Raw genomic sequence first — 23,142 nt, forward strand, 5'->3', positions numbered from 1 at the left:
GAGCTCGTGGAGGTGGCACTCAGAGCTCTGGGCTGGGGACAGGCTGGGGATCAGTCACAGCTTGGACTCGGTGGTCTTGGAGGCCTTTTCCAACCCAAATAACTCCGAGATTCCATAAAGTGACCCCCAGAGGAAGGGGAAGGTGTCAAATGAAGCCGAGCTGGAAGCGGGACAACCACGAGGCGCTGGGAAGGAGGGGCAGGAGCTGCCCCCAAGCAGCAGAACACAAAAAGAGCACCCCTGGAGATGGGGGAGAGCTGGGGGGCAGCTCCTGCAGCCCCAAATTCCAGCAGGGACGGGGAATGGAACACCAGGAGGGTCCGTGCACGGCCTCTTCCCCTGCTGACAGCTCCTGCTCTGTGCAGGTCGTGTCTGAAATAACAAGGCCCCGAGGTCCTGGCCGGGGTCTCCGTGTGCTGCAGCAACACAAATAGCAAATTAATAAGCACTGCTTCCCCTTCTCCCCGAGGTTTCGCGAGGCTTAATTAATGAACGTCTGTAAAACGCATTCGGAGCTGGGAATGAAATGCGCTGTGGAAATGCCAAATATTTTTAATGCTCCAGCAGATTTAGGAGGTTTAAATAAGAAAAATACACAGCTTTTCCTCTTCGAAACAGATTGCTCCCCTCGAAGCAAAGAGCTCCAGAACACGAAGTTTTCATCAGGCTGACTTGAAAGGGAGTTTTCACGGCTCTCCAACGCGTTTATTCTCATGTACGAGTTCCCCCCTTTCCCTTCTACAGATGTGGACACCGAGCATGGGAAATCAAAGAAATCTACCCCCGGCCGTTGGCAGGGCCGGCGCTACGAATAATTTCCTGATTCCCACTGCTGCCTGGAATGCCCCCTCGAGCAGATGCGAGGCGGCTTTAGGAATTACACGGACCCCGCGCGGCCCCGGCGGCTTTGGGGAGAGCCGGGAGGGCTCTGATGCCGACCATGTGTGGGGACGGAGGCGGCTTTGGCACCGCGGGGAGCTCCGGCGACAGCACGGCACCCTCTGGAGGGAACTGCTGCTCCTGCACGGGCGGCTGCGGGCAGCAACCCTGCTCCGAGCGGCCTGGCGGCAGCTTTGTCCCCACCGCGGCTGTCCTGGCTGGCTGCAGGTGATGGGTGCCGCAGGTGACACTCAGGGATACACGGGTGACACTTAAATGATCCGCGGGTGACACTGAGCACTCTGCAGCTGACACTGAGGGATCCGCAGGTGACACGGAGTGATCTGCAGGTGACACTGAGTGATCCACAGGTGACACTGAATGATCCGCAGGTGACACTGAGCGATCTACAGGTGACACTGGGCGATCCACAGGTGACACTGAGCGCCCCGCAGGTGACATTGAGCGCTCCGCAGGTGACATTGGGTGCTCTGCAGGTGACACAGCGATCCGCAGGTGACACTGAGCTCTCTGCAGGTGACACAATGATCCGCAGGTGACATTGAGCGCTCCGCAGGTGCAATCCCGAGGGAAGTGCTGGGATTTCAGGCTGCAGCAAAGGAGGACATCAGCTGGATGATGCTCGGAGGGAAGGAGCTGGTGGCCTGGGGGTGGTGACAGATCCGTGCGACCCCGCAGCTGCAGGGAGGTGACATCTGCTGGGACATCCCTGCGGACAGAACCCCAGGAGGCAGCGACAGAGCCTCAAAGTCCTCATTGAGGGGTGACAGAGTCCGGGTCCCTGCACTCTGGGGGGTGACAGAGCCCCGATCACCTTGGCCATGGGGACGTGACAGCCCCAATCCCACAACCCCGGGAGAAGTGACAGCCACTCCAGCCCCGGCAGAGGTGCCAGTCCCCGGTTCGAGGTGCCAGTCCCCGGTCCCCATCCCGGCAGCGGTGCCAGCCCCGCTCTCCCGCGGGGCGGTGACACGGCGGTGGCGGTGGCGGCGGGGCGGCGCCAGGCCCGGCGGGCTCGCAGCGGAGCCCGCGGCTCCCGGTCCCCGCCGCTGCTGCGCCTTTAACGCGGCGGCCCCGCCGCCTCCCCCGCGGCACCGGCGGCTGTGGCGGCGGCGCTCGGCGATGGCGGAGTCCGGCGGGGCCGAGTTCGGCGCGGAGCGGCCGAGCAGGTGAGCGGGGCCGGCGCGGCCTAGGCCGGGCAGCGGGGCCGGGCCCCATCGGCCCGCGGGGCGCCGGGCCCGGCCTCACCGAGCGCCGGCCGGGCCGCACCGAGAGCCGCTGCCCGGGGGCGCTGGCGGGCGGCAGCACGGCCCGGTGCCCGGTGCTCGGTGTGCGCGGTGCTCGGTGCCCGGTGTACCCGGTGCTCAGTGCTTGGTGCTCCGTGCCCGGTGCTCGGTGCCCGGTGCTCCGTGTACCCGGTGTTCGGTGCCCGGTGCTCGGTGTGCGCGGTGCTCGGTGCCCGGTGTACCCGGTGCTCAGTGCTTGGTGCTCCGTGCCCGGTGCTCGGTGCCCGGTGCTCCGTGTACCCGGTGCTCCGTGCCCGGTGCTCGGTGCCCGGTGCTCGGTGCCCGGTGCTCGGTGTACCCGGTGCTCGGTGCCCGGTGCTCGGTGTACCCAGGCCAGGGATTGTCCTGAGCGGGGACCGTGATGAGCAGAGATGCTGTTGCTCGTGGGGTGTGTGAGGGGGGAGGCTCTAAAGTAGAAAATAGTGTGAATTCTATAGCGAATCCCATAGGGAATCCACCCAGTGAATCCTATAGTGAATCCTGCGGTGAATGCACACAGTGAATCCCACAGGGAATCCACCCAGTGAGTCCCACCCTGGGTCAGCTCTGTGGAGCCACCAGCTCTGTGGGTTTATCAAAGCCCCAGGTGTAGCACTTGCAGAGACACCCAAGTTTTGCCATTCTGCTGCCCCCCATCCCTTCTGCTGTGCCTGCAGACCCCCAGTCCCTGATTTTGGGAGGGTTATTCAGGCTTTGAAGGGGGCACGGGGCAGGTGGTACCTTTCAGGGTGATGTGGTACCTGTTGGGGAGATGTGATACCTGTCAGCGTAATGTGGTATCTTTTGGGGTGATGTGGTGCCTCTCCGGGTGATGTGGTACCTGTTTGGGTGATGTGGTGCCTCTCAGGGGGATGCTCTGGGTGTTGCAGGTGGTACCTGCTCACGGAGGAGTTTCTGTTCCCAGGGTTTGTTTCCCTGCCTCACCATCGCTTGGGCAGTTGTGCTTTCTGCCTGGGGCAGTTGTGCTGTCTGTCTGGGGCAGTTGTGCTGTCTGTCTGGGGTAGTTGTGCTGTCTGTCTGGGGCAGTTGTGCTGTCTGTCTGGGGCAGTTTTGCTGTCTGTCCCGGGGATGTTGGTGCTGTCTGCATCAGTTGTGCTGTCTGTCCCGGGGATGTTTCCCTGCTGCTCTCTGGCTGTCACTTCCCCTCAAAGCCCGGTTTATCCTCAGCGCTGCCTCCTGCAATCCCCACCCGTTTGTGTCACACCGCGGAGGGGAAGCTCTCCCAGGCATTGCTCAGCCTGGAGAAGCCTCTCTGAATCCTCACCTATAGATCTATTCTATTTTTTTCCCCCTAATAACCATCTGTGCTCTGTGGAGCTCCACGCTGTGTCACCTGCAGCATCTCATTTCATCCCTCTGCGCCTCCCTTTCCTTTCTCAGGCAGGAATCCCAGCACTTCTCACTCCAGGTGTTGGTAGCACTTCTCCCCTGGCACTTGGGAGTTCCCTGGGTGTGCAGCAGTGAGAAATGGAAGTAATTTGTTTCAGGGCTGTGATAAATCACCCAGGCTGGAGCTGCAGCAGTTTTATTCCCCCGAGCTGCAGCTCCGTCATGTTCCCTATCGCTGAGTGTTTATTTTCTTTGTTAATTTTAAAGCAAAGCCCGTTCAAGTTTGGATCCTGCTTCTTGTTGGCCGGCAGTTTAAACGTTTTTTTTTTTGCTTGTTTGAAGGTGGATTTCTTGGGGAATAGGAGGAGAAACCTGATGGAGGACTTGGGATGTGCTGTGGAGCGTGAGGAGGATTCCAAGGGCATTCCCTGTCAGCAGTGATTCCTTGTTAGGTGCTTCCACTGGTGGCTTTTTGCACTTCTCTGCTCCCTGAGGCAGGAGGACAGAGGCTCGGGGCTGTTTCACACATGCCATTTGGATGGAGCACTGCAGCTCCGACGCCCCGGGCAGAATTTCCATCTTTGGAATTGCTACCGCTGGCCCGGGAGCTGCCCCGAGCAGGAGAATTCACTGAATTCGCTGCTCTGCTGGGATCCTGCCCTTCCATTCACTCACCGCAGGCTCTGCGGGACCGTGGGGACAAAAGGACATGCTGATAAAGCCGCTCCTGGGCATTGAAAAGCAAATTGCCCCGATCTTCTGTTTTCAAATAAACTCGGGGTTTGGGTGTTTTTTTCCTCTCTTCCTCCTTGGGTAGAATGTCATGACTTACAATTAGGTTTCATATTTTACTCCCAGTCCTCTCTGTCACGTAGAGGGAGAGTTTCAGGCTGCAGAATTCACTCCAAGGGACTGGGGAGAGGAAACTTGGGACCTTTTGGGACCCTCAGCAGGAGAAGCTTCTGCGCTTGAGCCGTCGTTGCTGCAGCCTTGGTGAGGTGGGGTTGTGCAAAGCACAAAAATCTGGGAAAAACATCATCCCAGATGCTGGAGAGAATGTCCCTCTGCAGGCCTTTCCATGGGAATGAATGGAGGTGTACAGACAAGCTGCTGAGGAATTAATTGGGAGAAATCCCTTGAAGGGCACACTGGAGTGTTTGCTGTGAAAATCAGGATGAGCAGGCAAGGTCTTGTCACAAATGTCTGGGTTCCCATCAAGGGAGTGCTGACCTGAGCTTCCCAAACTTTATTCCTTCTGAGAAAGTGCTGGGAAGGAGAGGAATATCCATGGGGATGGAGTAAAACCCCAAAGGGGGAAGATAAGGGCTGTGAGCCTGCCTTGCTTTGGTGTTCCTGTCATCTCCTACAGCCTCACCCTTCAATCAGCCTCGGTATTTTTTCCCTTTTGGAGCTGAAGTGGAGTTTTTGTGGGGTTTCTATGATCTATCCTCTGCCACATGGCAAGTTTCAGACAGATTTAGTTGTTAGATCTGGTAGACGTGGTGTAAATGTTTATGCTCAAGCTGAATCACTGTAAAAATAACTGCAGCCTGCTCCTGCAGTGTGGGGAGAGCCCTGAGCTGGGGGTTTTATTTACACCAAAAGTGAACTTGGGGGATGCTCCACAGGTTCCTGTCCTACCTCTGAGCGCTGTGTGGCTTTGTGAGGAGGAGCCTTGCACAGCAGGACGTGGTTAAAGTGTCTCTCCCACTTTGTCATTTATTAAGAAATGCTGGAGTTGCACAGAAATTTGGGATCTTTAAGGAAAGCTGTTCTGGGTGGCACAAAGCCTGTGCAAGACACAGCTGGGAGAGAAAACAATGTTGTGATGGGGACACACCTGAGTGCAGAGGGTTCAGGTCAGGAGAGCAATGGGCTGCAAGTGGATTTGAGCTGGAATTTGATGCTGAGTGCTGGAAACCACCAATTCCTCCATTTCCGTGGAGCAACGGGGCTCTGTGTTTGCTGCTGCTCTCTGCTGCTCCATCACTTTGTGCTGGGTTTGCCTGAGCTCCCTGGCTGTTGCCAGGCTCCAGTGTGGAGGGTGGAGGTGCAGGGAGGGGAGAGGAGCACCTGCCCTGCACGTACCTGCTCCTGTCCTGTTGCCACACTGCCCAGGGTGTGCCATCCTGCTGCACAAACGGCCTGGCACAGGCTCTGCTCCAAGGACCTCTGGAAAAGCTGGAACTTCCCTGACTTCTCCCCAGGTGTGGAGCGGGATGGGGGTGTGGGATAAAGTGGGGAGTGGGCTCCTGGCACTGGGGACCCTCCTGCCAGAGCTGTGGCACAGCTGGCACAGCTGGCACGGGCTGTCCCCACAGGGAAGGGGACACAGAGGTGGCTGAGCTGTGCAGAGCCCAGGCAGGTCCTGTCAGATTTTGGGATGGGCACCATGCCATGGATCAGCTCTGCTGGGCTCCCAGAGCTGGCAGGTCCTGGCAGATTTTGGGCTCCAGAGGTGTCAGGGTGGCACTGGGCCGGGCACAAGGCAGGAGGGCAGGTCCAGCAGTGCCTGTGTGGCCCAGGTGACACTTGTGGGGTGGCCCTGGTGGCTCTGCTGTGCTTCCCGACACCACTAGGTGCCTCCCGGCCTTTGCACTGCTGGGAGAGGCTCAGGAGCACCCGCTGCTCCCTCGGGCTGTTCCAGCAGCCGGGCACTGCTCGCATTTTTGGGTTATTTTGGACGTGGCACCGCTCGAATTTCACTTTTTGCTCTGCAGCGTTGGGGAAATGTGCAGTGTTTGAGGCAGGGCTGCCAGCGAGTATTGAGTGTGTGACCAGCCCCAGCTTGGGGCTGTACATGGACTTTGTGGGATGTAAACTCCACACTCTGAGGGTCCCTGGGTGCCTGGCTCTGTCCCTGCTGTCACTGGCGTGGACGTGCTCCAAGTGGTTTTTGTGTTTGCTCTGTTTGTTCTGCCTCAGAGGGATCAGGTTTGGGGCTGGCAAAAAATAATCATCAAGTTCGTGGTGTGAGGGAGCATCTTCTCATTTTCAATCGAGGTGGTGACAGGGCAGGGATGGGTGGCGATGGGTGCCACCTCTCCAGATGTCACCTCTCCAGATGTCACCTCTCTGCTGTCACCAGCTTTGGGCAGGACTGAGGAAAAGCCGGTACAGGACAAACCCCCTGTGGTAGCTCTAAATATGAAAAAAGAGCAATGGCAGATCCTTGTCATTAATCTCACTGTGACATTTTTGCCCCTCCAAGCCCTGGTGTCCAAACCTGGGCTCATGCACCTCTCACCTGAGAGTCCTCTGCGCCTTCTGGCTGCTGAAGGACCAGCACCAAACTGCACCAGCACCAAGATGCCTCTGGCTCTGTGACAGAAGCATTAAAAAATCTCATTCTGGGGGTTTTTTTATTGCTATTTTCCTTTCCCCCTCTCAGTTTTTCCTGTGTACGGCATGTCCTGCCCAGACCTCACGTTGGAACCCCGGGCGGTGGCAGAGTTGAACATGTTCACATCTTTCACCCTCCACTTTTTCGCTGCTCTGTTTTACCAGGCCAGCCAGCTTTTTGACAGCCATCCAGTTTTATTAGTGCAGAAAGCAAAATCCCACCTCCTTTGGCTTGCAAACAACCTCCTGATTGATGCCTGGGAGCAGAGTGAAATTCGTGTGTGTCTGCAGGGCCCCGAGCGAGCCCGGCGCAGAAGAAAAGAAAAACAGAGATTTTGGAAATGTCTCAGGCTTCTAAGGACATAAAAAATAATATTTAGCAAATAAATAAATGGAAAAGCTTCCTGCTGCTTTACCTTTGGGCTCCAGGGTGTCCTTGGTTGCAGCCTGGGGGAAATGGGATGCAGATAAAGAAATGAGGGGATCTGCAGGACCTGAGGCAGAAAGCACTGGACGATGGGCCAGCTGCCTCCTGGCTCATGTAAAATCCAGCTTTAGTTGCTGTTTGCACGGAGCTGCAGGCTGGTCAGGCCTGGGCTGGCCAGCAGTGGTCAGTGTGGGCACAGCGGTGCCCAGCCCCGTGCCAGGGCTGAGCAGTCCGGCTGCTGGGAGAGGGACCGGCCTTTGGAGCCTGAAACAGAACTGAAAAAAAGCTTTGTTCGCTGGGCTTTGTCCTTTTCCTTTCTTAAATAGTGAATGTTTCTTTGCTCTCCCTTTGCCAAACAATAAATTCCCTGAAATTTTGAGGCTGGAGACTTTTCAAACTTTCCCGTTGCGCTTGGGGCGTTTTCCATGGGTGCATTATTTTCGCACAGAGTATCACTCCTGAAACTCAGCCCCGCTTGTGAGCTCTTCATTTGAGCCCTGCAAATTGCCAGTCACTTTTAAACAGCAATATTAGTCTCAGGCTCTCTCCTTTTATTTATTACTTTGATGAAAGAGATGGTGTCAGGAGTGGAAAATGAGTGGAGGCAGAGGAGGGAAATGGGAGAAATTAAGGGAAGGAGTTGGAAAAAGGAACAAAGAAATCGATTAAACACTTTTTTCTTTGCGCCCATATCTTTCTTGAGGATGATTTTGTTTCGCTGGAAAGCATCCCCTTCAATCAGAGTGTTAATATTTAATTAGTTGCTGATCATTCAGTGCTTATTGTGGATTTCTGATTTGGCCAGAAATCGCTGTGAGTGCTGTTGGGAGCACAAGCAGGTTAACAGGGCAGGAATTTTCTGCCTCATCTTCCTTGCCCCAAACTCCCAAGGGAGCTCCTTGCTGTGTCTGGTTAGAGGGATGCAAAGGCCACAGGAATATTCCCCCAAAATCCCAAATGAGAGTCTGGGAGGCAGCAAATCCGCAGTGAAGGGCTCAGCCTTTCTGCCCTAACATAGCATTTGTGAGTGTGAAGTGCTGAAAACTCATTTTCATCGTTTGGGCATGTGATATAAAGCCTCAGGATCTGAAATATTACAGTCACCATGGCTACCAGTGACTTATCTGAGGGAGTTTGACTTTTGTTTTGATTTTAAGTGTCTTAATTGTAGTTTAAAAATCAGAATCTAAATGTGTTTTTTTACTTAGGCATGAAACTAAAGGCATTAAATGATTTGCATTATTAAAATATCTATAATGCTGCCTGTCAAAGGTTCCTAAAGAAGGTCTTTAATATTCATACCTTATGTTCTAAATAAAGTTACTCTCCAGCTTTATGGGAGTTCTGCCTCTCTCACCACAAAAAATGCCTTGCAGGTGCCTCGCTGGCTATTCTGCAACCCCAGCCCTTTTTGCTCAGCCTTGGAAAAGCTGTGCCACTCCGTTCCTGGTGCTTTTCCACACGTTCTGCTGCTTTCCCCCCTTCCCCTGCTGTCCCCCAGCCCTTCCCTGCAGGGTCCCACCTCTGGAGCTGGCGTTTCTGGAAGAGTTTGGCTCTTGGAAGTTTGCCCTGCTCAGGAATCCTGCCAAGCCCCCTCCAGTTTCTGCTGGATGAAAAATGACCCAGCACCACCTGCCCAGAAACGTGGGGATGCTGAGCTGGGATGGAGAGCACCAAAGTGCCCCTCCTTCCATGTTGTAAAAGGAGAGGAGGAACGCGACGGGCAGGTTTTTCTCCCTTAATTCAATCACTGAAATGTTACAATCTGTCCTGCTCTAATTCTCTCCACTTGTGCTTGTGCAGTGGTTGCAAACATGCTGAAATATGAACTCATGCTCGGTAAGCCTTTAATTCCAGCTTTGATGTTTTTAATCATCAGGACAGATTTGGTAAAAATGATTCATTAGCTCGAAAGGCATCCTGGCTGCCACGTGACGCCGTGGGGAGCGGAGGAGGCAGCGCCAGGGCCGCTTCTTCTTGGGGTGTTCTTTGTGCCTGAGCTGGTCCTGGAGCTGTGGCCCTCAGCATCTCGGCCTCCGGGGCTCTGGGCTGTGCAGGTGCCCAGGGGTGTCCCAGGGGTGTCACCGGGATGTCACAGGGGTGTTCCAGGGGTGTCACAGGGGTGTCACAGGGATGTCCCAGGGATGTCACAGGGGTGTCCCAGGGGTGTCCCAGGGATGTCACCGGGATGTCCCAGGGATGTCACAGGGGTGTCCCAGGGGTGTCCCAGGGGTGTCACAGGGGTGTCCCAGGGATGTCCCAGGGGTGTTCCAAGGGGTGTCACAGGGATGTCACAGGGGTGTCACAGGGGTGTTCCAGGGGTGTCACAGGGGTGTCCCAGGGATGACACAGGGATGTCCCAGGGATGGTCCAGCGGTGTCACAGGGATGTCACAGGGATGTCCCAGGGATGTTCCCAGGGGTGTCCCAGGGATGTCACAGGGACGGTCCAGGGATGTCACAGGGATGTCACCGGGATGTCCCAGGGATGTCACCGAGATGTTCCAGGGGTGTCACAGGGATGTTCCCAGGGGTGTCCCAGGGATGTTCCAGGGATGTCCCAGGGGTGTCACAGGGATGTTCCAGGGATGTCCCAGGGGTGTCACAGGGATGTTCCCATGGAGGTCACAGGGGTGTCCCAGGGATGTCACAGGGACGGTCCAGGGGTGTCACAGGGGTGTCCCAGGGATGTCACAGGGATGTCACCGAGATGTTCCAGGGGTGTCACAGGGATGTTCCCAGGGGTGTTCCAGGGATGTCCCGGGGATGTCACAGGGATGTCACGCGGATGTTCCCATGGAGGTCACAGGGACGTCCCAGGGATGTCACGGGGATGTCACAGGGATGGTCCAGGGGTGTCACAGGGGTGTCACAGGGATGTCACAGGGATGTTCCCATGGAGGTCACAGGGGTGTCCTAGGGGTGTCCCATGGATGTCCCAGGGATGTTCCCGGCATGTTCCCAGAGCTCTGAGGCTGCTGCCCATAAGGCATCACCCCCCTGGCTCTCTGCTGTGGGATTCCAGCTGCCCCTGCCGTGCGTGCCATGGGTATAAAAAGATCCCTTTGACAGCTGTTTCCGTATGGAAAGTGGCAATCCTGTTCTGCAAAGCCACCTTTGTGCCCACAGAGCCACGTGAGGGCCTGCTGGTGGCAGGGTGTTGGGTGCTGGGGTGCCCACAGTGGGATGTTGGTGCGGGTGTGATTTTTGTGTCCTGCGTTTTTCCAATGGAGAAAATTGGCTGACCCTGCTCCACGCTGACCCAGTGAAACCCCCGTGAAACTCCAGCTTTTTGAGCATCCCCAGGAAAATTCCAGAAGCTCCCCATCCCTGCCTCCGAGGAAAGGGAAGCAGCAGAATAAACACTTTCTCCCCGTCGTGCTGAAAGGCTTTTATCTCCCGGGGCACGTTCTGAGCTGCGAGGAGGAGGAGGAGGAGACAAAACTCTTCCCAAGTTTTGTCTTCCAGGCTGTTCCTGCTGTAACAAATTGTTAAGCAACAAGTACACGGCATTTGGAGATCTGGGATGAGATAGCGACAGCCTCACAAAGGCGCTCTCACATGTTCAAGGCTTCCTTTTGTGCTCCGGGCTTTTTTATATTTATTTTTCACTCTCTGGCATCCAACTGCTGCTCCTCTTCTTCCTCCATTGCCAGTGCTGCCAAGGCCGTGGATTCAGGCATGCCGTCGTGCCCAGCCAAGCCTGCTCTTATCACAAATCCCTTTTTCCTGCCCGCAGAGCAAACACGGCTTGGTGCTGTTCTCTCACCTCTCCTCCTCCCCCTTTGTTTTCCAGAAATCCCTTACTTGATTTCTCATGCTTTGTGTGGACTTTGTTTTGTTTCCAGCTTTTTTTTTCCTCCTTAAAATCCTTCTGGTTTGTTTTTTTTTTTTTTTTTTTTTTTTTGCTGGACATTAGTGATGCTTTTCTTTTGTTTTACTTTTTTTTTTTTTTTCCCCTCCTTCAGGGTATTGTGTAATCATTGGATCCTTTTATTCTATCCCTGTAAATAGACAAAGGGACCAGAACACGGAGTTTTTCCTGGAGTGGCTGTTCCATTACCTGTTGAAATTAATGCCACATCCAAACAGCTTTATGCCACACAGATTGCCCAACCCGCCCGAGCTAATCCTGTAAAAGAGAATTGAGGAAAAGGAAAAAATAAAGGAATATTCGTGCAGGTGACACTGGTTGTTTGAACCTGTGCTGCCTGTGGATCCAGGGGCAGCATCCCCATAGGGATGAGCCCCAAGGCTGGGAAGGCGAATGTTTGAAATCAGTACCAAAAAAAAATTTAAAAACTGAGGAAAATTCGCATGAGGAGACTCCTGCAGAGATGGAGTGTGACAAAGTCACGCAAACTCAGGAATTTGGGGTCCTGCTGGATCCGTCCCTGTGGATTTTACCTGTCCAGCCTGGAGCTGTGGCTTTTGTGCTGCTCATGGACCTTTCCTCCTTCCTCCCCAGCAAATACAGGTTCCGGCCAGGAGAGGGAAAGGGGTTTGACATGCTGAGAATCCCTCCAATCTCTTCCCTCTCTTTTCCTCGGGACAGACATTTCTTGGCTTGCAGAGTGTGGATAAAGGTCCTGTCAGCAGCTGCCTTCGTGCTAATCCCTTTTATTCCAGCGAGGAGCACCCCACGCTCTGCTCTGAGGCTCTTTGGAGCGCTTTGATTTTAGGGAGGGCATTTCAGACCACCCCACCCCAGCTGAGCACCCCCAGCCATCCCAGCAGGAGCTCCCACGGATTTTGAGGAGCATTCCCAAGCCTGAGGAGCTTGATCCAGCCTGCCAAGGTTTGCTTTGAGCTCCAGAGCCGCCTCCCAGAGCTCTGATGGACATCCCAGATTTCCCCTCTCCCTAAAGCTTGCAGGAAATTGCAACCCGATAGGAGCAGCCCTGTCCCCTGTCCCTCATTGTTTGAGGATTGTTTACATCCCCTTTTTTGTTATCCCATCTCCCTGACTCTTGCCTGACCTCGCCGGCGCGTTTGGTCCATTGTGTGTGGCTGTTGTTGTTCTTAGGGAGGAGGGTTGGAGCAAACCCTGGGATTACTCAACCCTGCCTGCTCCTTTTTGGCTCCCTTGCTTGATTCCACCTAATTAATAATAATAATACTAATAATAATAATAATAACAATAATAATAGTGATGATAATTCCCTCTAGGTGCAGTCCTAAGTGCACTCTCCCACTGTGGATTTGGAGCAGCTCACACACCTTCCCAGACTCGGGATAATCTCCTTGGGATTGTTTTGAGGTCATGTTTCCATAAGAGATTCCTCAAAAAGGCAGGGACCAAGCAGCAGGATGCTCCTGGAAACATCAGCTCCATCCTGACCGTTGATCCCTGTGTTTTCTCCCCAGTGATCCTGAAAAGTCGGCCAGAGCTGGATTAAATTCTACAGATGAATTTGGGATTCCCCAGGAGCGGCTCAGGGCGCCTTGCAGTGGCTCCTGGAGCTCTCTGCAGAGCATCCCCAGGGTGCTCCCCTGGAGCAGGGCCCTGCTGCTGCCCCTGCCAAGTGCGTGTGAGGGCAGGCAGAGCCCGGGCTGCCGTGGGCAGCGGCGTGAGAGGCTCTGGCAAGAGCAGGGAGGTGTTCACCCTGCTGACCAACAGCTCCAACAGCTGACGGGGTTCAGGGCAGCCGGTGCCGTGCAATATTCTGCTTTTTGCTCCTCTCCTGGGGGTCGGGCAGCAGGGAAGGATCAGGTGGGGCAGGCAGGAGCAGGGATGCAGCAGCTGCACCAGGGAAGGTGCTGGGCAGGAGCAGCAAGTGTGGCTGGGTGCTGTGGTTGGAGTGCAGGTCAGGGTGGGCTCTGGTGGAGACACCAACGTTCCCTGGAGGCTGTGGCCCCAGGAGATGTCTGGCTGGTGTCTGGAGCCCCACGTGTGCTGCAGGGATGTCAGCAGTGCCAGAGCATAATCGTGTGCAAATCATGCAAGTGTTTTGTGCTGGGAGAAGGGAGCTCGAGGTGTTCCCTGGGTGGCTCTGAGGTGGGAGTTTGCCTTCCAGCTGGTGCCAGCTGCTGTGTCCCCATCTGGCTGGGTGGGTGTGTGACATTCTGTGCTCATCTCAAACCAGGCTGTCTCTCTTGTTCTGTTTTTAGCATGGCTGACAAGAACAGCACCCTGAAATGCACGTTCTCTGCTCCTGGCCACAGCACCACGCTGCTGCAGGGACTGGCCTCGCTCCGAGCCCAGGCTCAGCTGCTTGATGTCATCCTCACTATAAATAATGAAGTGTTTCAGGTTCATAAAGTTGTCTTGGCTGCCTGCAGTGACTATTTCAGGTGAGAACCCCATAGGGAAGCAGGCACTTTCACCTTTCCCGTGGGTTTGCTGTCTCCCCATCCTCCCCATCCCAGCTTCCCCACCACATCCCAAAGTCCCACCCTGCAGAAGCCTTGGGAGGTTTGGTTTGCTCCATGAGTGTCCTGCAGGCAGGTAGAGGTTCAGGAGCAGTCCCTCTGCACTCAGGTTTGTTCAGCTGCAGCTGCTGGGCCAAGGCAGGAGCCCAAGCTGAGGTTTGGACCCCACCTGGGCAGGTGTTGGTGCTGCTTTTGCTGTTGAGCTGGTTTGGAAGTGGCAGTGAGGCTCCAAAATGAGGCACCCCATCCTCCTGTTCTGTGTAGCCACCTCTGCTCTGCCTGTGGGGCTCCCTGCCCCTGGGCTGAGAGCACCAAGTGTGGTCCCAGAAGGTCTGGGAGAATTGTCCCAGCTGGTGTGGGCTGAAAACCAAAGCACTGTGAGGAGTTCTGCAGCCAAATCAATGCAGAGAGAGTCCTGAGTGAAAATAGAAGTTTCATCCATCTTGCCTCCGTCACAGAATCACAGAATTGTGATTGTGAGGTTGGAAAAGATCTCCAAGGCCATCGAGCTCAACCTTGTCACCAGCCTAGAGCACCGAGTGCCACATCCAGGAGTTCCTGGGACACCTCCAGGGATGGGGGCTCCAAACTGAGGACACATCATTAACCTTGGAGCTGCTCTGGGTTGGTAATGGCACTGTTTGTTCCTCCCTGCCAGGGTGGTTCCACTGTCAGAGTCTCATTGCTGAGTGGGTTCCTCCTCAGAACCTTCAGTGGGTTCCTGCTCAGAACTTCAGAGGTGCTCAGGAAGGTTGTCCTGGGGAACAACAGCAGAATAATCCAGGTTTTGAAACCACTCTGTAGTTTTTTTTTCTGAGGGAAGGGGGAGGGAAAAGAGTGAAATTGAAGCATTTATATAATCAGCATTTTAGAACCATAACACTTTTGAAGGGAATTGCATTCTAGTTGATGATTTGTCTTCAGCATGGCAACAATGAAGGCTCAGTGGAGGCTTTCCTCTCCCTGCTCAGCTGGTGCAGCAGCACACACGTGGCTGTGTGTCCTCTGGGGCAAGGGATCAGGGCTGGGACAGGGGATGTGCTGGGATTTCTGCACAATGCTCTCATCTGCTGCACGGACAAATAATTGGGAACAGCGTTCCTGGTCACTGGGTTACAGCAGGCTGATCTCACAGGCAGATATTTCCTCATTTAGGTCATTTAGGATTTCTTGGGTTTATGCTGGAAGGCAGCAGGTTTTCTAGCCTGGTTTGGACAGGAAACTTGGAACTCCTGTCTTTTGACAGCGTTCCCAAGATATTCCTTTATTCCCGTGTCGAGGCAGGGTCTGCTCAGCATTTTTTGGGGCTGACTCTCACCTTGGAGTCGGCACAGGCATCTCTGGTGACACCACGGATTTACCTTTCCCATGGAAAAGAGCAGGTGGAAAAAACCAGCCCAAAAAGTGCAGGTTTGAGACCTTTGGTGTGACATTTCATGGATTGCTGGGATGTGTGTGCAGTGGCAGGGAGCAGTGACACTCCCGTCACCGGTGTCACTCCATGTCACCTGCTCTGACTTTGCCTGACCCACAACTGCTCTGCCACTGCTCCTTGAGCACCACGGGGTGCAAACCCTCACCCCCAACCACCCCTGGGCAACAAACCCCTCAGGAACGGGCTGGGAATGGCCCAAACGCCAAAAAGGGCCCAAACCCCACAGGTGCAGCCCCAGCCCCACCGCGGCCCCGCGCTGGGAGCCGCAGCCTCCAGGCCTCGGTGTGGAATGTGCTTCCTGTGGAATTGGGGAGCCTCCCAAGGAGCAGATCCAGGGCCTGAGCTCTGCTGGCCTGGGCTGGTGCTGTGCTCGCAGCTGTGCTGTAACTGAGCCTTTTTCCCCCCATTTGTGTTTAATTGCCTGTCAGCCCCCTGCTGCCCGGGCTGCAGCTCCCATTTTTTCAGGCCTTGGGAGGGAGCCTTGCAGGGGAGGTTCTGCTGGAAGACCGAAGCTGTTCCTGAGATGTGCTGCACCTGCAATTTTTGAGCCATTTCGTAGTTGCCTGTGAGGTAAAGGATAACAGGGCCTAAAGGCCTCACTGCTAGGGGTCACTGAACTCCCACCACAGGTGTGTTCCCTCCTTGTGCCCCCAAATCCTAAACCTAAAACCACCTAAAACCCTTCAGGGTACGGCTCCCAGTCAGCTGGTGTACATCCCCTGGGATCCTTTTTGGTTGGATATCACGGATTTATTGGTGTCCAGAATTGTTCACTCCTGCTCTGGCAGCTCTGCCTCTTCCTGGAGCTTGGTCCTGTGGTCTGCTCCTATTCCTGCTGCCAGTGGGATTGAAAAACTTCTCCAGTTGCTGAATATTCCTCCTCAGTGCACTGTTTATGCAAGCCTTATGTAAGTCATTGCACACTCTCATTTCTCCTGGCTCGTAGAGATTTAGCCTTGATTTATTCCCCCCTTCCCCGCCCCGAGAGAATCAGAGCGTTAAACAAAACCCAATTCCGAGGTGCTGCATCTCTTGCTGAAGCAGGGGGGGTTTTGTGTTTGTGTTGCTGACCTGCAGGGCCATGTTCACGGGCGGCATGAGAGAAGCCAGCCAGGACGTGATCGAGCTCAAGGGCGTGTCTGCCAAGGGCCTGAAGCACATCATCGACTTCGCCTACAGCGCCGAGGTCACGCTGGACCTCGACTGCATCCAGGACGTGCTGGGAGCCGCCGTCTTCCTGCAGATGGTGCCGGTGGTGGAGCTGTGCGAGGAGTTCCTCAAGTCGGCCATGAGCGTGGAGACGTGCCTCAACATCGGCCAGATGGCCACCACCTTCAGCCTGGCGTCCCTCAAGGAATCCGTGGACGCCTTCACCTTCAGGCACTTCCTGCAGATCTCGGAGGAGGAGGATTTCCTGCACCTGCCCCTGGAGCGCCTGGTGTTCTTCCTGCAGAGCAACAAGCTCAAGAGCTGCAGCGAGATCGAGCTGTTCCGCGCCGCCGTGCGCTGGCTGCAGTTCGACCCCGCGCGCCGCGCCAGCGCCAGCCGCGTGCTCTGCCACATCCGCTTCCCGCTCATGAAGTCCTCGGAGCTGGTGGACAGCGTGCAGACCCTGGACATCATGGTGGAGGACGTGCTGTGCCGCCAGTACCTGCTGGAAGCCTTCAACTACCAGATCCTGCCCTTCCGGCAGCACGAGATGCAGTCCCCGCGCACGGCCATCCGCTCGGACGTGCTGTCCCTCGTCACCTTCGGCGGCACGCCCTACACCGACAACGACCGCACCGTCAGCCCCAAGGTGTTCTGCCTGCCCAACGCGGCCGGGCGCCAGTTCCGCGAGCTCACCGCCATGGAGGTGGGCAGCAGCCACTCGTGCGTGGCCGTGCTCGACAACTTCGTGTACCTGGTGGGAGGGCAGCAGCTGCAGTACCGCAGCGGGGAGGGCGCCGTCGACGTCTCCTACCGCTACGACCCCCACCTGAACCAGTGGCTGCGCATCCAGGCCATGCAGGAGAGCAGGATCCAGTTCCAGCTCAACGTCCTGCGCGGCATGGTGTACGCCACGGGCGGCCGCAACCGCTCGGGCAGCCTGGCCTCGGTGGAGAAGTACTGCCCCAAGGACAACGAGTGGACCTACGTGTGCTCCCTGAAGCGCAGGACGTGGGGCCACGCCGGCGCCACCGCGGGGGACAGGCTCTACATCTCGGGGGGCTACGGCATCTCCGTGGAGGACAAGAAGGCGCTGCACTGCTACGACCCCGCCGCCGACCAGTGGGAGTTCAAGACGCCCATGAACGAGCCGCGGGTGCTGCACGCCATGGTCAGCGCCAACAGCAGGATCTACGCCCTGGGGGGACGCATGGACCACGTGGATCGCTGCTTCGACGTCCTGGCCGTGGAGTACTACGTCCCCGAGACGGACCAGTGGACCACGGTGAGCCCCATGCGCGCGGGGCAGTCGGAGGCCGGCTGCTGCCTCCTGGAGAAAAAGATTTACATCGTGGGGGGCTACAACTGGCACCTCAACAACGTCACCAGCATCGTGCAGGTCTACAACACGGAGACGGACGAGTGGGAGAGGGACTTGCACTTCCCAGAGTCGTTTGCTGGCATCGCCTGCGCCCCCGTCATCCTCCCGCAGGTGACGAGCCAGAGGTGACTCGGGGGGCTCCGGGGGACAGGGAAGGACAGAACAGCTCCAGAATGTCCCTGCTCCTGCTGGGGAGCCCTGCAAGCCAGCTCCAGCAGCAGCACTTGCCAGCCAGGCAGACTGAACAGATGTTACAGCTGGGAAAAGCTTTTCTCTCCTCTCTCAGCCATTTTTGTGGCGGGGGGAGCGTTTTGCCAACTTTTCGTATTTTTAATGCACTGCAAACATTGGCAGCTCAGGAGTCACTCAGCACTGGAGTCTTGTTTCCAAGAGATCAGGTGAGGGTTTTTTATCAATAGCTCCAAAAATAAAAAAATCATCGTGCGACGCTTTGTTGGTTTTTTAGCAAACAAAAAAAACAAAACAAAACCAAAACCTGTGTAACACACTGACCTCCAGAAGCAATAAAAGGACAGTGGGAGCTACAGGAGCTCAGGTGCTTGGATTGGGAAGGCAGATCCCTGTTTTTCAAAGGTGACTTTTCCTTTTATTTCCCCTTCCTGAAAAAGGGAATATTTATCCCTGCACACCTCTCGTCTTCACTGCTCAGATCACGCTGCAGTTCCTCAGCCCCTCCAGCTCCTCTAGTGCAGAAATTCTCCCTTAATTGGGGCGTGCAGGGTTTGCAGCACTAAAGCCATGGTGAAAGCTTGATTATATATAAACAGCATGATTATTTGGGTTTAGAAGTGCCAAAAATTTGGCTGTCCTGGCAATAAGAGCTCTGCAGTCAGTGAAGCCAAGAGCTCCCGCAGATTCTGGGTCAGGGTTTTCACCTTTCCCAACTCTTCCTCCAGTAAAGGAGGTGGGTGCTACTCCCTCAGCAGCTGCAAGGTTTTCTTCCCTGCCACGTGGATGAGCTGCTTGGCATCCCCAGACGATGGGAGCCCCGGTGGAATGTGCTTTTGTTGTTGTGGTGGTATTTTCAATTAATGGGTTGGTTTGTGATGGCTCTGCCATTTTTGTAAAATCTTCACTGCACAGAACACTTCCTGAACTTTCCTCTCCTCCAAGCCATTTTCCTTATTTAATTTGACGAATGAATTGCAAAAACCTCTGCTTTTATCAGGAATTCTGTTTCCAAGGGCTTTGTTTTGTATCTGTGTCAGCTTGATTTGGATGCACGCGGTCTCCTTTTGTGGAGAAGCTGTTGCATTCTGCTCTGAAATAAATCCTGGGCTGCAACCTTTAGTGACAACTCGTTGTGTCTGGTGTGCTGGCGAGTCCTGGAGGGGTCTGTGTGAAGCATGAGCTCCACAGCTCAGGGATTTTTCTGGAATCCAGGGGATCAGAGCACCTCTGGGTGGGATGGAGGGTGCTGGCAATCTGAATTCCAGATAAATCCATGCAGAGTTTCCCCTGTTCCTCTCCGTGTGCTGGTTTGCAGTACTGAATGGATGAAAAGGACGTGTTGCAGTGTGGAATGCTGCACTTGGAGGGCTCTCAGGCTCTTCCCTGGCTCCTTTTCTCTGCTCCTTTGGCCCGGCCTGGCCGCCAGAAACGCCCGGGATGGGCTTGGCAGAGACGGGAGGTGCTGAGAGGATGAGCTGGAGCTCACTGCAAGCTTCACAGCTCCAAAGGAACGGATTTTCCTTGTTGAACGGTTCCACATGTGTATGAAAATGGAATTTTTCAGGTGGGGAACAGTGGAGGTGTTCCTCCTTTCCTGTGTGCGGGATCTGCTCAATCCCTCTCTGAGGGTGTTGTTCCTTCATCCAGAGTGACAGAGGGGTTCAGGTGGGTATTTGGGGTAAATCCTTCCCTGGCAGGGTGGGCAGACCCTGGCACAGGTGCCCAGAGCAGCTGGGGCTGCCCCTGATCCCTGGCAGTGCCCAGGGCCAGGCTGGGCACTGGGGACAGTGGGAAATGTCCCCATGGCAGGGGTGGCACTGGGTGGGCTCAGGGTCCCTCCCAACCCCAGCCACTCTGGAATTCCACGATTCTGCAGCACTTAAATGTTCCTGTTTTACTCGAACTGTCCCCTGATTCCTGGGGCAGCAGTACGTGGTTTGGGTGCTCTGTAACCTCTGAGTTTTTCTGGACGTGCAGCTGTGGTTCCCATTCCAGGGATACATGTGGAGCCCATCTCTGGAATCCCTTCCCGAGGAAACCAAACTTTATTTATTTTATTTTTCCCTTCAGGCTTCTCAGGTAGGTGTGTGTGTGCTGGGGGGAAAGAGGAGAATCCTTGGAAAACAGGGAAAAGCCTGTTTGGTCTCACTTTTAAGGACAGCCTTACAAAAATAAACCTAACCCAGGTATTCCTTCCTGTTGGAAATGTTGTTTGCAGACAGGAGGATGCACAAAGCCCTTCTGCAATTCTATTTATTAAACAGTTGCCTGCCATGAAGCAAAGCCAGCCTGGCATTGCCATTCCTGTTCCTTCCAGTTTCCAGAGCAGGAGCTGGGAAAGAGTCTGGAGGTCTCTGGATCAGAGCACTGCAGCTCTTTGGTGCTGGAATGTTCTTTTTATAGCAGAGTAAATAATTATTTCTCATCAAAAGAGCTGGAAATCTTCTGGCCGCTCTAAATTTAGCAGAGGCTCAAATATTTGTGGACCATAAATATTTTGGATTATAAATTTTGCTTGACCCCTGTGCAGGGGATGGAGTTGTGGCTCTGGGCTGGGCACAGCCTCTCTGATACTCTGACAGTAAATGGGTTTGGTGCTTTTGGTGCATTCAGTAATTGAGATTTCAGGAGGATTTCCCCATAAATACAGATGGGACTGTGTGGAAACACCTCCCAGGATGCCCCACATGGAAGGGAGGTGGATTGGGCTCCTCTTTTCCCGAGGAACGAGCAAAGCCAGATAAATGTTTGATTGCACTCAGAGCCATTTATGGGCCTCGGGGCAGCCATAAAAACGCTGGGGGTGAATTGGGTGAATCTGGAAATGCCCCTGAGCAGATGGGGAGCAGGAGAAGCCGGCGCATCGTCAGCACAGAGCCCCGTGTCCTCCAGAGGCTCCTCTCGGGCCTGGGGTAATCGTTCCTGTCTCCTCTCACGTTTTATGGGCCTGAAATCGTGCTTGAAGCCGTGCGGGCAGCGCTGGGAGCCCTGGCAGGGTGCGGAGAGGAGGGATGGGGGTGTCTGCATCCCACTGTGGGTGTCACCGAGCCCCCGGCTGCCCCCAGCCCCTGTGCCCCTTCCCCCCAGCCCCGTAATTCGCTCCGGCGTGGCCGCGGCCCCGCAGGGTTCGAGCAGCCGTGGAAAATGTCAATGTCTTTGGTTCAGACAGAAGCAAGGCGCTGCCAGCAGCTCCCGGCCAGCCTGGTGCTGGTGTGGATGCTGCTGTGGGAGCCACATCAAACCCAGGCAGAAATTCCCCCTCCCAGCCCTGTGATAAGGGCTGGAGCTGCTGAAACTCCACAAACTCGCGGGACATTCATCACGGCAGGATCATTGGAGCCAGACTGCTGTCAGGATAAATAAAACATGTTCCCCAGTGCAGCTCTAATTATGATTTTTAGCCAGTTGTGTAATGTGCAGAACTTTATTTACAATAAATCTTCCCGTTGCTCGCACAAGTGAATGGGATTTCATCACGGGAGGCTGGAGGAGCAGGAGAAGGGGATGTGGCTGCAGGAATTCACAGGCTGGGGTGCTGGCAGGGCAGGACAGGGAGCTCAGCTGGATGCTCTGGCCCTCCAAGCTCCCCTGCCTTCCACCTGTGGGGTTAATAATTGGTGTGGTGGTGTTGGGGTCCCCGGAACGAGGTGAGAAATGAGAATTTGGCTCCAGGTTCTCAGAAGGCTGATTTATTTTATTGCTTTATATATATGTTGTATATTATATTATATATATATGATATAGAATATAATTATATATAATTACACATATTATTATAGAAGATATTAAAATTAATATTACATAACACATAATAATATATTTATATAATTATGCATTATGCATTATAACACAATATTATAATATAATATAATATAATATAATATAATATAATATAATATAATATAATATAATATATTTCTATAAAATATCGATATAATAAATATATATATAATATATAAAATATGTAATAATATATAATATGTATAATGTATATAATATTGCATTTTATTATTATATTTATAATATATTATTTTATGTTAAAAGAAAATTATATACTAAAACTATACTAAAGAAAGAGACAGGAGACATCAGAAGTTTAGACAAGAGTGATAACAAAAACCCATGACAGACTCAGTCTGACACAGCTGGGTGGGATTGGCCATTAATTAAAAACAATTCACATGCTGGGTAAACAATTGTCCAAATCTCATTCCAAAGGAGCAAAATGTGGAGAAGCTGAAGCTTCTCATCTCACCAGGAGAACTCCTGGTGAAGGATTTTTCAGCAAACATCAGGGTGACATCCTGGGAGCACAGGAGTAAATATCTGGGAGCACAGGAATAAATATCTGGGAGCACAGGAATAAATATTTGGGAGCACAGGAATAAATATTTGGGAGCACAGGAGTATCCCCCAGCCATTCCCCCCAGGTGCTGTGAGCAGAGTCAGCTCTGCATGCTGATGCTGATGCTGATGCTGATGCTGATGCTGATGCTGATGCTGAGTGGGCTCAGCAGCATCCCACAGCCTGCACAACTTTTGTTTTCTCTCATTTTCTCCTTCCCAGCTCCTCTCTGAGCTCCAGGAACAGGCGTCTTTTCTTTTTGGCGCTTCTCTGCTTGATAGCTCAGCTCCAGGGAGGAGCTCCAGCTTTAATTTGTGGGGCAGGGACGTTTCTGACTGCTCCAACACCAGAAAATGAGCCCAAAATGGGATTTTCTGCTGGGAAACAGCTGCTGCTGGAGCTGCACCCAAACCCCTGTCCCAAAATCGGCCTCAGAGCTCCAGGAAAGGGCTCAGGAGGAAGAGGAGGGTGACGGTTCCCATCCTGCGTGTCCAGGCCAGGCCGGAGGGGCTTGGAGCAGCCTGGGCTGGTGGAAGTTGCCCCCAGATGATTTTCATCCATCCCACACCACTCTGGGATCTCTGCAAGCAGAAATGCTGCCAGGGCAAAACTTCTCAGAGGGTTTTACAAGCTGGAGAGGGAAATCAAAGCCTTTGGCCGGGTCCCCGAGGCTTTGCAGTTGCTCTTTCACACCCAGGCCCCTGTAATTAGCTCACACTGGTTTATGTGGCTTCTTAAGAAATGAAAATCTCCTTTTTTTGGGGTTGTTTGTGCAGGCCACCGGCCCAGCCTGTGCTGGCTGCCCCTCAGCCCAGCTGGAGCCTTTGAAGTCCCAGGGCTCGCACCACATCAGGAGCACCTCGAGCAGAATGGATCCTTTCATGTATTTCATCCTTTTTTAAATTTTATTTTTCGATCATCTGGGCCCCAGCACTTTGCAAACTGCACTGAAAGTTGTTTTCCATGTGGGTAAACGATGTTTGTA

The 23,142-nt window shown here is 54.1% G+C and overlaps 1 protein-coding gene across 1 annotated transcript; it reads left to right on the top strand.

The window, feature by feature from the left end:
* The first annotated feature begins 1,965 nt into the window (after positions 1-1,965).
* KLHL26 (kelch like family member 26) lies at positions 1,966-18,913 on the top strand. The gene is made up of 3 exons (XM_059489753.1): positions 1,966-2,069; positions 13,395-13,577; positions 16,168-18,913. Exons 1-3 carry the CDS (start codon positions 2,023-2,025, stop codon positions 17,747-17,749), a joined length of 1,812 nt encoding a protein of 603 aa, XP_059345736.1. The 5' UTR covers positions 1,966-2,022; the 3' UTR covers positions 17,750-18,913.
* Positions 18,914-23,142: the final 4,229 nt, after the last annotated feature.

This window comes from Ammospiza nelsoni, chromosome 27 (assembly GCF_027579445.1).
Source record: "Ammospiza nelsoni isolate bAmmNel1 chromosome 27, bAmmNel1.pri, whole genome shotgun sequence".
Taxonomy (NCBI): domain Eukaryota; kingdom Metazoa; phylum Chordata; class Aves; order Passeriformes; family Passerellidae; genus Ammospiza; species Ammospiza nelsoni.